Source organism: Pholcus phalangioides, unplaced genomic scaffold (assembly GCF_987345545.1).
Source record: "Pholcus phalangioides strain wild (caught in Gottingen) unplaced genomic scaffold, Ppha-v1.0 ptg000172l_1, whole genome shotgun sequence".
NCBI lineage: Eukaryota > Metazoa > Arthropoda > Arachnida > Araneae > Pholcidae > Pholcus > Pholcus phalangioides.
In genome coordinates, this window is record NW_028301637.1 from 7,000,386 (window position 1) to 7,015,392 (window position 15,007).

At 34.5% G+C, this 15,007-nt stretch overlaps 1 protein-coding gene across 1 annotated transcript in view; it reads right to left on the reverse strand.

The window, feature by feature from the left end:
- Positions 1–14,805, reverse strand: part of Mcm2 (DNA replication licensing factor Mcm2) — a 28,189-nt gene extending 13,384 nt beyond the window's left edge. Inside the window, exons 1-6 of the mRNA XM_089255678.1 lie at positions 14,643–14,805; positions 10,774–10,970; positions 9,120–9,289; positions 8,598–8,686; positions 5,772–5,946; positions 2,160–2,379 (exon numbers count right to left, since the gene is read on the reverse strand). Coding sequence (XP_089111804.1) covers positions 2,160–2,379; positions 5,772–5,946; positions 8,598–8,686; positions 9,120–9,289; positions 10,774–10,970; positions 14,643–14,648 — 857 coding nt within the window. The 5' untranslated portion in view covers positions 14,649–14,805. The remainder of the gene's footprint in view (positions 1–2,159; positions 2,380–5,771; positions 5,947–8,597; positions 8,687–9,119; positions 9,290–10,773; positions 10,971–14,642) is intronic.
- Between the last annotated feature and the right edge of the window lie 202 nt (positions 14,806–15,007).

Consider the following 15,007-nt stretch of genomic DNA (forward strand, 5'->3'; position numbering starts at 1 on the left):
ATCTCAGTGGAAAACTGGCTGAAATCCCAGGCGTCTGAATTTTATACAGCAACTGTCTGAATTTTTAGAAGGTTTGAAGAAGCTTGTTTCATGATATCAAAAGTGTTTGGAACGACATGGTGATTATGTAGAAAAAATAAAGTAATCATGTAAATTTCTTGAAACCATTAATAAATTTATAACTTTTTCAATTGTTTTCATTTCATTACTGTGTGTATGTGATTGCCCCTTAATTTTGAACTACACCTCATATATCTTCAAATGGTATGAGTGATTTCAAGGATTTTGCAAACTGAAAAAGTGATTTTGAGGATTGCATCACTAATTTAAATATGGCAGGGATGTATCATCTCTCAGGCTTTTTGATTTTCATTTTTCTTCACACAGAAGCAGCAACAGTGCTGACTTCACCATCACGCTAGGGGCAGGTGGTCTTATAATCAATCGAATAAAGACACCAGCTGCTCCTAAAGGACAAAGGTAGCAGTTCATTGCTTCACAGACACAATTTCATTTTCTTTCCATAAGTAGTTGCAAGTTTTGTACTGTACATCACTACTATGCTTAATATTTATTTATTATTTAATACTTCCACCATCGCCCCCCAGTTAATCAATTTATGAAAAAATAATCAGCCGATGATTTATGAAAAATAATCAACTATATACAGGGCGCTTATAATTAAAGTTCTGATTCCAAAACGCTATACGATGAAAACTACTAGTCTGAATGACTTGTTTTTTTGTCTGAATGAAAATTTGCATGAATACTTCTAAAGCAATGGAATTTTCTTTTGGCAGAAGGAAAAAAAAATACTTATAAATGTACAAGTAGATGATGCCATACTTAACCAGCTGTATAACCTATTTTGCCTCATCATATCTGCACTTCAACTGCAAAGTGTATGAATAGCACAACTTTTATCAAGATGCACACTGCACTGCAACACCAGCAAATCACCTGCTGAAGAACCATTTTGGCAATAACAGGATGACACGACACCTGGTGCCACGTTCATTTGGCCTTAAACCTTGAAACTTTTGACTTTAGGGGGGGGGGGGGTACCTGAAAATGTCATTCATGAACAGCGGTAGGATTACAACTTTTGGTGAATTGAAAGCACATCCATATCTACATCCACATCATTATGATACCATACTCTGATCTGTTGTCAAACAAGCATTTTTTCCAGGCCCATCATTTAGGGCCAACGCCCCCCCCCCCGGCTTTTGAAAATACACTAAAAATGGTATATATACATTGAGTACATGTACTTTGCCCCCCCCCCGGAAAAAGTTGAAATGATGGCCCTGAGATTTTTTCAATTTCACTTCATATCCAGAACATGGTGGACAACACATTTCAGATTTCTTGCATAAGTTGTAGTTTGTTTAATCACTTCATTTTTGTGATGTTTCCATAAATTGTGCAATTGAATTAAGTTATCATTTTGCCCTGACTGGATATCTTTTTCATTTCTGCTAGTAAATTTCCTACGTATTGGATGAGTACAGCTTCATCTATTTTACATTTTTTAGTACTTTCTTCTCCTTCACCAAAGAAAATTCCATTGCTTCAAGAATATTCATGTAAATTTTCATGTAATTCTCTGACCAGTGGTTCTTATTTTCCTGTGTTTTGAACTCGGGATTTCAGTTAATCACCCTGTATATTGTAAATCATTGATAATTAATCTTTATTAATTATGCTTTATTAAACACATTGTATTTACCTAGCTTTTATCACAAGTTTTACAAAATAGCTTCCCAATTAAGCACATTGAAAGTACATGGGGAAAACATCTTCAACTTATTATATGGTTAGTAATAACATATATTAAGAACTTTCAAACATGAAATAATTTCCTGAATTGTGCTATGAAATAATTTAATTGCAAAAGTTTTTGTTAAAATGTTAAACCAAAAAAAACCTCTTTTTTTTTTCAAAAACTTTTTTTTTTACCAACACTTGTTAACACAGTGCATCTAGAACAATAGCTGTATATTGCATATAGCTCTTTCATAACAATATGATTCACCAGACACTTGAATACTATCATACACACGTTTCATTGTATGTCCAGTTTTACAAATGAAATTTGTGATTAGCTTTGAGAACAATATCCAAGATTCCAATTGACATTTTAATGCAGCATTTACCTCAAGTCTCTGATCCTCTCAGAAAGTGGTAAATCTGTGATACGGACATGAATCTCACTAGATATTCGTTCATACTGAGGAAACATGCTCAACACAACGTCCTTGGCTGCTCGGTCGAATATCTCCAGCATCTGGACTGGAGCTTCCGGCAAGAAATAGGCAAGCACTTGTTCCTCTAATGCCAAGACATTGTAATCGACTTCAAAACTTTGCCGATTCTCTAAGGAACAAATTTTTAAAAAAATAAAAATCATATAATTAAATGAAAATCAACACCCAAATTTTTAATATTTAATTGTTGGATATGTCAACAAATCTATGAATTTTTTTAATAAATTTTTTTATGAATTTGGTAATCATTTTAAAGTTAATAGGCTGCAACTGAGGCAAACTCAGGTTGCAAAATTAGGATTGCTATTCTGAATGGTGGACAAGTGATAAATTACAGTTAAAGTGATAAAACAAAGGTAATTTGTTCAAAAATCACATTCATTAGGGGAAATCTTTGTTAGTCAAAACAGGATTTTCCAAGGTTTTTCTGGGAAATCATTCAATTTGTTATAGGAACTGCCCAAAATTTCAAAGTAACTTTCATACAACACCAAGAAGCCCTCCAAAAAAATATAAACTGACTAAAGTCTGAAATAAACAACTTCACAATTGGATCATTTGATCATTTTTGTCACACCACTGTCACTTTCTGCACACGAGGGCTAATTAGACATACAATTTATCGCTGATTTCGAATGGCAGACTTTTTGTATACTCACTGAGAGGCTGGTGCCGTAACCCTTCGATATGGGACTCCTTGCGGTAGTAATCTTTTTCCTTAGTCATGTCTCCATTTCTGTTGTACTCCTGTCAGGAAAGTTTCTGACAAGCACTAACCAGGTATTGAATTCGCGACACTTCCAGATATTCTTTGGTACTTTAGGCGAGTATTTTATCGGCCTAGGCTATGCACCCTTCATGATTTGATGAGGGAGATTTTAAAGGATGATAAAAACTGAACAACTTTTTATTTTATGTTATACAGTCAGGTTCTTGAGCCATAGTGGGAAGAAAAAGTGTGTGAGGTCATGTGCTATGTGAAATAATCAGCCCATTTCTTTTTCAACACATGCAGATGGAAAAGTTCTTAGAATGTCCAGCCTGTGAATGCCAAACTTGGAACCAAGCCTTTACGTAGTGGCAATGTTAGTTGTGAGATATTCATCCTTCATTCACTCATTTTCTTTTAATCATTCATTTTACATGAAATGGCTCAAAAAATTTCTGAAAGAGATATACCTGGAATGAATTCCAAGGTGGAAATTGTTATCTGTGATGCCAGACTACATTCTGTAAGTAAATTGTGTGCATTGCTATCATGCATGTTTTGATTCTTGTATAAATTTATAAGCCACTGATGTATCAACACATTCCATCAGCTACGTTGATACAATTTAACTTATGGGGTGGGGCATGGGGGGCTCATGCCCCCCTCCCACGATGAAATAAATATTTTTTTAATGCAAAAAAAAATTTTTTTTAATTGAAATTTCAGAAGAAAATACCTTCATATATTATTATAATCAATTTCTGTGTTATTTGAAAGCTATGAACTCAAAATATATCTTTAATAAATTCATTGCGACCCGCCCTCTAAGCCATTAAATGATAAATCATATAAAGGCTCTTGGCCCGCGGACCAAATATGGCCCTGGGGGTTATCTGATGCAGCTTGCCCTTCTCAAACCTAATTTTGTAAAAATGAACTAAGCGGCACATTTATAGATCGCTTAAGTGTCCCGTGGCACATTTTCAGATCACTTAAATGACCAGAGAGACAGTTCCAAAACACTTAAGTGATCCGTGACACATTTAGATGCGACTTGATTGACGTGGCGTAGTTTTAGAGCACTTTAAGTGGCCCCCAGTGCGGTTCTACATCACTCAAGTTATCCGCGGCACATTCTCAGATTATTTAAGTGATCCACGGCATATAATTATGGATCACTTGAGTGATGCGTGCACAGTTCCAGAGAACTTAAGCGGCCCGGACACATTCCCAGATCACTTGGATCTGTGAAACATTAGAGATCACTAAAGGGGCTCTGTAGGGCACTTATCAATAGGGGTGTGGGGAATGTTACTTCAAGTGCTCACACACTATCAAAAGGTTTTTCTTGTTTTTTGGCGCACCAAGATGCTATTAAAAATATTTCATATTTTCATAAAGGGTGGTTGATGACATAAGCATCATCAAACCTCCCCCTTATCATCAAAGGTCAGCAAATCGGAACCCCCCATCAATGATGACGCAATACTTGAATGGCCCCTTTGTGACATAATTAATCAAAGATGTAGTTGGTTTCACTGCATCAAAATTCTTTACAGTTGGCTTGCACTCACGTAGTCACTAGAACCGAGAAGTTCAGCAATCAGCAGTTTTTCACTGAACTCCTCTGATTTCACATGCTTGGAATAGTTCCGAATAACTTATCTGCCCATTCTGCTCAAGTTGAGAGTTTTGCCACAAAGCTGACACCACGCTTCGTACGGGTCATTTTTGACTGCTTCGATCCAATCAGCCTACTGATGATTCAGGTTTTTATCCCCTCACACAAGTTTTCTTACTACTCATTGGTTTGAAATAAAAATACCCATGTAGAAAATCAAAATATACGCGCACATCATCCGGCGTTCCTAACTGAAGTCAACTTGTGAAATTATCGTAACTGAGCTTTGTACCCATGGCTTTCTACGATGTGTAGTTATGATGCTTCTGGAAACACTAGAAAGAGTTACGATAAAGTTGCAGCAATATGCTTTTCCATGCGGACATCACACGAAATCCTCATTCCCCCTCGGCAGTATCTATAGTTTTTGAGATACATTGCGATATTTTATGGATTGTCAATATTTATGATGTTATCGTAATTCCCTTTTTTTCCTGAGGGAAATTTTTTTCTCTTTATTATTTTTTTCAATCGACTCTTTTTTTCCAATCAGACGACAATCGTGACGATTTTCCAGGTTTTAAAACAAAAATGGGTTATTTTCCCTGATTTCCCTGACTTTTTTTAGTAAAAATTTTCTCCCTGACCCATATGAACCCTGAAATTAATTTGGCTTGAGTGACAGTTACTCATTCATAGGCGGAGATAGACTTGAAAGGTTGGGGGGGGGGATGAGGGCATGATAATGATGATATCAATTTACATATACTGATATAAAGTATATTATATCAGTTAGCTCCGCCATTGATGCTGCCCCCCACCTCTGACCATGTACTTACTCATTGGATCACTCATTTTGGGCTGGTACAAAAATTTAGCTCACAATGCGGCTGTTTTACGCTAGCGCATGAATCCATATCAACAAAAATATTTGTTTGCCAAAAACGTTGTAAGCTGGGGTATAACTGCATCAATAAACTGTACATACACATCCTAAATATTTTTAACATGGAATTTCTAACAAATTGGTGCAAGATGATAAAGAATCTTATTTCAAATTAGAACAATGAATTAACTAAAAGTAAAAACTTTTTGGGCTGTGCGACTTTACTTAGCCCCAATGAATATAATCATTAGTATAAAAAGTTTATTAAGCAAAAATATAACAAACCTTCACACATCTGTCTAATTTTTTCTCTGTACAAGTTATGGCCTTTGGAATCAACGAAGGTCCGGAGAAAGTTTTTGAATCTGTTATAGATTTCAGTCTTAGGACCAAGCATTGTTACCCATTCTTTGACTGTATGTCCTCTCATATCTTCCAGGTTTTCGATACTTTCAATCATCTTTTAAAGAGAGAAAAAAGTTGAATGTTTATTAAAAAAACAAATCATAAAGTACAGAGCAATCCAACAGTCACACGGCCCGATATGAAAAATTTAATTTTTAGTGCTTTTTTTTTTACTTTCCATGAACAGATGCTCTTAGTGGCTTTTAGATTGTTAAATGGTAAAGTCAGTTTTTTGCCGGGAGCAAAGACTTTATGATTGAGCGATATTTTTGAACTCATTCATTTAAAGGCATTATTGCAGCATTTAATACATATTTTCTAATGTTTTTGCATGTAAAAAGTAACAATCTTCCAATTAGAATCCTGTTTTCAAGAAACTGGAAATGATGGATACTGGAGGAGAAATGGGTACTATGCTCAGCCAGCAAGAAAGGCATGAGGAGAAGAACAAAATTTTGAACTCTCCTTCAAAGAGCGCAAGAAAGCTGGCTCAGTATAATTTGCCATATGAAACTGCTCACAGACACCTGAAGAAATTCAAATTTAATGCTTATTGTGTTTGTGTTGTTCAGAGATTAGAAGATTCTGATTAAATTGAATATTTGAGTTATTTTCAATGGTTGAGATCATTCATTTATGAAAATAGAATCGAGAAACTTAATTCTGTGTTCTTTGCAAGATGAAGCCAGTTTCACCTAACAGGCTGCATTAATATAGTCAAAGTAGCACTGGAATTCGGTGCATACCATCCAATCAGAGAAAGGTACATGCACTAATCCTGAATATTCCTGCTTCTTGAAAGATGTCCATATTTTGAACATATCCTGTGATATTTTGATGAGAATGCTGTTTTTGTGTCTATAAATGTTACGTTGTTTGAAAAGAAAAATTTTGATTTCTTTTTAGCATTTAAAAAAAAGCAATATAGTTTACAACAAGCTGTAGGACTTTTGGATCACTCAAATTGTGACTGTCATCATTAAATACAATTTTCTTACAAAATAAAAGCAAACTGCATTTTTCAGAACTTCATATCAATGTAAAAATTTATGGAATGAGGTTAAATTTCAATTGCAGTAACTTTTTGTAATAAATCTGTGGCTTTTATTGTTTTAAAAGTAAATTTTTTTTCACACCAGCTGCTCATACAAAGCAGTATTAAATAACTAAATTTTTCTCATTCGCCTGTCTTTGAGCATTTTTTATCCTTGAGTATTGTCACATATGTATAGAGTAAAACCTTAATAAACTGGAAGGAACCAATAAAGAGTCACCACAGATAGCGAGAGCTTTGATTAATAGAGATAATTTCTGAAAATTTAAAGAATAACAGCCTGCAGATCAAAGGTAAATTGATTTCATCCTATAACTTAGTATCTAAATTCAGCTCTCAAACCCCTGCTTATTAATGTCAAGCCTATGTCTTGAACAAAACACCACCAACTAGTGTTTATTGAAGATCACAGCCATTTCTTGCAAAATAACACTAGCAATTAGATCCAACGTGTTCAAGATACTCCTAACAAAAACTGCTTCATACAGTTCGTCAAATCAGATAGATGTTTTCTAAATGTGCGCTCTGTTTATTATGCTTTTTTTCAAGTCAACTCAGCATAATTTTTTTAGGTTAGTCTGATGTTGTTTCTAGTCTTAGACTGCCATTTCTCTAACACCATATTTCATAGCAATTTTCTTGATTAATTTTTCTTACTTTGTGTCATTTGATTGCTGTTTCTATTCCTATTGACACAACTTTATTCCATTTGTTACTGGAACAGTGAAAGGATTATATGTGACCACCAGATAGTGGTCAGAGTGATCTTGGATAAGAGGCAGCTCAGTAAATCAAGATTTTACTAGAAGTGGGATTCAGCTGAATTGCACTGGTTCAGTAGAATACATACACAATTTTTTGTTGATTTCAGTGAACCAGTTCTTAACCCTTTATTCTCAAAAGCAACATAAGTTTCTTATATTTTTCAAGTAGAGGAAATGTATATTTCTAAGCTTAATATAATTCCTTGAAATATTTTTCATTTGGATATTTCAATTAAAGAATTACAATAGCATCCATGACTAGGATCTTTTCTAAGATCTCAATACTCTGAACAGATGATAATTTGCACCTCCTATCACTAAATTGCATATGACAAAGGCCTGTTTATACAAGTAGTTGACTAAATTTTAAGTCATCAAGTGATCAAAAACACTCCCAACATCAGTAATCAAGTAGTGAATCATCATTGGATAATACTATGTCACACCTACTGGTGCATATTCATAGTGCCTATTTAATTGAAAAAAATTAACCAGATTATCCACTAAATCACTTAAACTAACTAAACCTGTGTAAACAGGCCTTTAGAAGCAAAACCTTTATGCTTCTATAAAAACCTTTACTTTCTCCCACCATTTTCATTTGGAAACAGCTGGTATTGCATCACTAGACATGCTGGTTTGAACAGCCCCTGTGCTAGCTACTGATTTTTCAGCTGTCTCAGCCTTTCTAGAAATTGCAGCAAAATTTTTTTCTTATGGTCATGAATAGATTTTTGTGAGAATTGACTGAATATCTTCTGTTTTATTGATATCTGATCAACCTAAGCTTAAACATTTCAACAGTCAATTTGGTAGAAGTTACAATAACTAGGGTATCAAATATTGTTGCTTTTACAATACGTAAAATTATTATTGTAAAATATTCACCTCAGCCTCATCATCCGTGATGCCCTCGGCAGCTTTTTCAGCCAGACGGCGTCTTCTTGCAGGCCTTTCATCATCATCTTCTGATTCATCTGAAATAGCAAATAACATTTTGTATATGATGTATTCAAAAAAGCTGCAATAAAACTTTTTATGACACAGTTGTTGAAACTAGAGAATCCACAACCTCTCACATGAAGAGGCAAAAATAGTTCTGATTCTGCAAGAAAGAGACCAAAATAGCTGTGACTGTCAGAAAGAGGTTTCATTCTGGTTGCAGCTACCTCGAATCCCAGAAAATTCAGAGATGTTGCGAGGCTGACAGTGCTTCAGCCCATGATTAACCCTGGTAATTATTATTTGTTTAATTCTTCACACTAGGCTACATATTAAATAAAAAAAGTCTGAGAAATTCTGACCCAAGAGACTGATTTCCATTCAAACTTGTTACATGTATGCACCAATAATTATTAACTCTAAAAACTTTACAGAAAAAAAAACTTTTTCCAAAAAATAAGTACACACCAAACAGGAATCCTCTACGTAACCGCCCAACTCCTCGACCTTCATCTTTCTCTCTTTGCCTTAATTCTTCTTCAGCGGCCTGTCTTTCAGATTCAGACATGAGACTGTACTCTGATTCATCCAAGATATTTGCATCATATACATCCAGTGCTGGAATTGGACGGTAATCCCTATAAAAAAGTCAATTAGACATTCATGAGCATTCCCTTCATATAATTTTTATTATTTATTCATTCAATATTGTTTGGCCGAGACCTATACAAGAATGTGGTGATGAAATTTGATAGAGGTGACGGTGTATGTTACAAATAAAATCAGAATCTTATATACAATCAATAATGTTTGATGGGAGGTTGTTCCAATCGTTTGAGGAAAGAAAGAAAATTTGAAATAGAGTCTGTGGATGAAAAGATGGGTTTTAATTTTTGGGAATCGTTAAGTCTATTGGAAAATTCTGAAGGTTGGATTAAAACATGGAAAGTGTCAATAAAGACCATGGAAGATTTCGACAAAAAAAAAAATAATAATCGAGGACAGGCCCGTCATTATACACTATAAATGGTATATGCATACAGTCAAATCCCGTTTTAACGAATACAGATATAGTGAAAATCTTGTTTTAACAAACACTTTTACAGTTCCCCCAGATAAGCTTACATAGGAACAATGCAAAAAACCATGAATTCCTTTATAACAAAATTTCGTTATAACGAAGTGATTTCTCCGGTCTTTTGGAGTTTGTTATATAATGGGATATATATATATTCTCTCTCTCTCGACTGTATAATTATAAATACATTGAGTACATGTTCTTTGCCCCCCCCTCCCCCGAAAAAGTTGAAATGACGGTCCTGATCGACAGATATGTCTACAAGTGGAAAGCAGTTGGATATTGAATTGGCACTTCAGTTCAATAATGGAGGTGGAGGAAGATCAGCAGTTTAAAATGAAGCAGGCATTTCTAACTAGTCTATATTGGAGAGGGTATGGGACACCCAGATTTCACAGGCATATGAACATACTGGTAAGATATAGGTTTGAAAGCAGAAATGTCAGAGATGATGATGGGTGGAGTTTTTGGTTTCTGCATTAGAAAAAAAAATCATAGAGGCATTTCTGAAAGACGTAATCGACATGGAGGTTAACACAACTTATTAAGCCCAGGTATTTGTAATGGAAAACCTCTGTGATTATAGAATTGTTGATAAAGTAATAGAATTAAGGGGGGAAGCGGCAAAAACTGTTTTTGAAGAGTTCGAGGGCAATTGCCAGAATGAACACTATTCAGATATAATGTTGAGGTTATGTTGAAGAGATTCTTGGTTGAATTCAGTATATGCTGTTTGGTAAATGATGTAATCATATGGAAAGAGTCTGACATGGCAACTCATAGAATTAGGTAGATACTTCATATAAATTAAAAATAATAATGTTGAGAGGACCGAATCCTCGGGTGTGCCAGACATAACCACAAGAAATGTCTACTTCAAGGGCCAGATCCCCCCAAACTGACTGCAATTAGCGTGCAAGACAAATATGTGTAACATAAAAGTGTACACAAGAGAAAAAAGAAAGATAATTAATAAGTATAGTAGAATTATCCACAACTTCCTGGTTATGCTACACAATAAAAACAGTCATCATGTAAACTTACGCTTCCATATTATCTCCAAATAGTTCTTCGCCATCTTCTTCCTCAGCCTCCATAGGCTCATCACCCGCTCCACCAAGCAATTCAGATTCATCTTCGAATGGTGGCAGATCATGAACTGGACTCGATGGAGCAACAGAACGCTGGGATCCAGGTTCATTATTGGTATTACTATCTGATTCAGGAAGAATCGGATCACTCTTGAAAAAAGAAAAAAAGATAATCAAATTTGCAAATTGTTTTGACTCATTTAACATGGTTAAGTTTTGCTACATAAAATAAAGGCATTTCATGCTTTTAAATCAAATATACATTTGCTTGCAAGTCTGGCTATTTCCATCAAATATTTCTCGCTTTTAATATAAATTGATCAAGAATCAAGGTACTAATGCAATGGGTTTAATAATTACTCACCATAAAACCACATTCATCACAGTATTCAAAACTAATTTGTCCTACTCTCAGACCATGGGATGGCTACTATTACTACTAGATCGTACATACCATGATTTATTGCAATGCACTTCACCAGTGCATTGCAATGAATCATGGTATGTACGATCTAGTAAAACCTCTCTTTTGCGGACACTGGTGGGAAAAAAAATTCATGAGTAGAAAAATAGAGGTGACCATTAATCAGGGGTTTGAAAAGCATACTTTTATTATACACAGGGAAACTATTATTTGTCCATAAAAGAGGGATGATTGCATATATCATTCACTTTAGGTCACAATATTTGACTAAAACAGGTATTACACTATAAAAGTTTTATAAAAATCTCTTTTATATAACTTGAAAAATGCACCCAATAAGCTCATGGGTTATATTTAAGAGATAAGCTCACTCGTAGCATTTGCCAAGTTTCAGAAAAGAATTTTTGTAAAAATTTTATAGTGCAATATTGACCTAAGCCCATAGAAAATATTTACATTCAATTTTGAAAATGTCTAGTAGGCTAACTTGTGAGAGATATAATCGTAAATTAATCCCACAAACTGACCATATGTTGTTCAAAGTTTCATGTGTCAAACAAGTATTTCAAGTTTGTAAATTGAAAAAAAATGCTTGTAAGTTTTAGCATTTTCTGAGCATAATTTTTACTCATCAGTTGGATTATTCACAGAAGTGCCAACTTGAAGATTACATTGAGGACTCAAAAGTTGTCAGTTATCCTGTGAATATAGGATTTTTGTGCATTTGCAGGAGTGGGAGGAAGTACACTGTGTTGTACATTCATGAATAGCAAGGGATTGATTCTGTAATCCCTATATTTTATCCTCTGAAGGCAGCACCCTTAGTTTACGAAACACATCAGGAATTTCATACTTTTCTGTGTATTTGCCTTTTTCGTTGTTTCTTTTTTGTGATTATATCAGGCAAAATATTATTTTCCTTTACATACTCCTAAGTCATTCATAACTTAAGGTGTGTGGCCTAGAGGTCTGCTTTGGAAATATTTCATAATAAATTTATGGAACAGTTATAGTTTCATAATTTTTTAATAAGTATAATTTTTCTCTTTGGCAAATTTTTTTTGGCAATTTATTTTCTAGCCTGAGAAATTGAATTTTCTGGATGTTATGCCGAAACTAATATTTGGAAGGAAAAGCGATTTGTCTCCTCTGGGAATCGAACCTGGGTCCCCCCTGCATACCAGGCAAGTGCACCAACCAATACACCAGACACACACTTTTCAATTCCTTATAAGTATTCCTTCCGTGTATTGGTTAGCGCACTTGCCCAGCATGTGGAGGACCCAGGTTTGATTCCCGGAGATAAATGGCTTTTCTTTCCAAATATTACTTTCGGCATAACATCCAGAAAATTCAATTTCTCAGTATATTTTGTGCCAAAAAAATACCATCTCTTAATACTTCCTAGCTTGTGTGCACTTTTCTTCCTGGCCAACAATTTTCTACCCTTGGCTTTTAAGTTGCCATTTCTTATTTTACTGTTGATCATCTGAAGGTGAAATAGCTGTTAAGCTCTCGTGTTGTAAAGCATAGCATTTGAATTTTTTTTCTTTGTTCATCTCATTGTACCATATATAGTTTTCCCTTAAGTGTTCCTCGTTTAGTTTTTCTAGTCAGAATATCTCATTTTCTTCCAGGTTGTACATTTCATATTTCTATTTTTTTAAATAAAATTTTTGTTTTTTATTGAGTTGCTTATTTCTTTTACTCAGTTTCATTTTTTTATTCATTATTTTTATTATTTACAGTCCTAATTTTTACTCCCAAAAATCATGATTAAAATCTATAATTGATAACCCATTGTTCATTTTATGATATGCTGCTTCAATTTAAATCTCGATCCAGTATCTGGTGTAGGATAATACTCTTTTAATCTTGATCCCTTTATTTAGTGTAAGAATGTTTTGTTTTTATGTTTGTTTAATTTTTTTATCTTTCTTTTTTGTTTTAATAGCTTTAGTACAATCTATTTTTCGAAGGTGTTGGCTTTATTTTGTTTGGCAAGACTACTATCAAAAAGCATGACTCTGTTTCACTCTTGGAAACTTCTTTCGTCATGCTTTAACACTTTGTTCCATGCCAATTCGGCAATTTCTTTCCGATAAGTCACTAGCGCCAACACAATTGCACGCTCTGGATTGTCATTGTTCTAGATAGTTCTTATCCAGGTAGCACTAGATGAGCAGTGTTTTCTCCATTGTTACCACAGCGCACCTTTTAAAATCTCAAATCTACGCATTTTGTTCTTTCACTTTCGAGCATGCCGTTATACTATACTTTTCCGATTGTTGAATATTAATCTATCAGGTTGTACCTTTGATATTTCTTACTTTTTTGCATACCCCGAACTGTTTTTTATTTAAAACAAAGTCCAGGTTTTATTTATACCCTGATCAGTTTATTATTTAAGACATAGACCATGTTTTTAATTTTTTCCTATGGTGAATATTTATTTATACAACAGGAAGGGATGTTGTTTATTTAAAAGAGCCTGGATACCTTACGTTGTTTTGATGATTATTATATTTGGTTATTATTATACTATGCTTATTGCTATGTTTTCTATGGGCACGATTTTTTTTTTTTTTTGGTGCCATAGCGTCTGACGGACACGCTTAGAAAAAAATTCCCCCTATACCAAAGTTGTTCCCAATTTAATAATGCACTAAGCCCCCCAATAAATAATGAATTGCATCACTCCCCTTCCTGCATAAGGGCTTGTCTCGTATACGTGGGGCAATTTTCAGCCCCCCCCCCCACAATGTTTTCTTCATTCAGGAGTTCTGTTTTTTCATTCAAAAGTATGGGGGAGAAAGGTGCCAAAATGGACAGTGGCAACGGCAGACAGAGTAAATTTTCGTTTCCACATTATTACACTTTTATTAAAACAAGAAAAAACCCATAGAGAGAAAATAAAAATGTCAGTTCATGGGCGGAGATACGGGGGAGTGTGTCTGTGTCCCCCAGAGTCAAACGTGGAGTCGACTGATCTAATGTATATATCTATAGATGAACTGACATCATCATCATTGCCCCCCCCCCCAGACTTCCAAGTCAATCTCCGCCTGTGGGTCAGTTCTTTATAGAAGATTCGGGGGGAGAGCCGCCCTCCAATGAGACAAGGAGAAAAAAAACTATCAATGCGAGACCTATTTTTGGCGCCCGGACGTTTTTTTTCGCCCTTCCAACTTGGATTTGACGCCCCTCCCTTTGACAAGAGGGTAGCCCACAGCCTCCCAGGTTACAGTACCTTTGACTATTATTGTCACGAAGTAGCCCCTACTCAATGTAAATAACTATGAAGCATGTTATCAAAAAGAAAATTAATATTTATTTTATTTTCTCTCACTGAAAAGCAATTAAGAATTAATGATTTAAAAAAAAAGGATTAATTTTACCTCCATAGTTGGGTAAATATGGATTCAAAATTTAGTAGATGGTTTCAATACGCAATATATCTAAAAAAGAGCACTTTAATCAAAAGAGCACTTTAATCGGGAGCACTTTAAACACAACAGCAGGAACAAAAGGTAAATTTGGCGGGAAGAAGTCCCGCTCAACAACATCCAAAGAGATAGTTTTTTTCTGTTTAACTTCATTTACAGAAATTGAAAGTTTTAACCTACTAATTAGCTCTCTTAATTAGTTTAAAGGAAACAAAAATGGAAATATTCGAGAAAAATTATACATAAATTATTTCTTCATATAATAAATTAACTATTTATTGTTAGTTTCGATGTCAGAAAAAAAAAATTGTCAAATT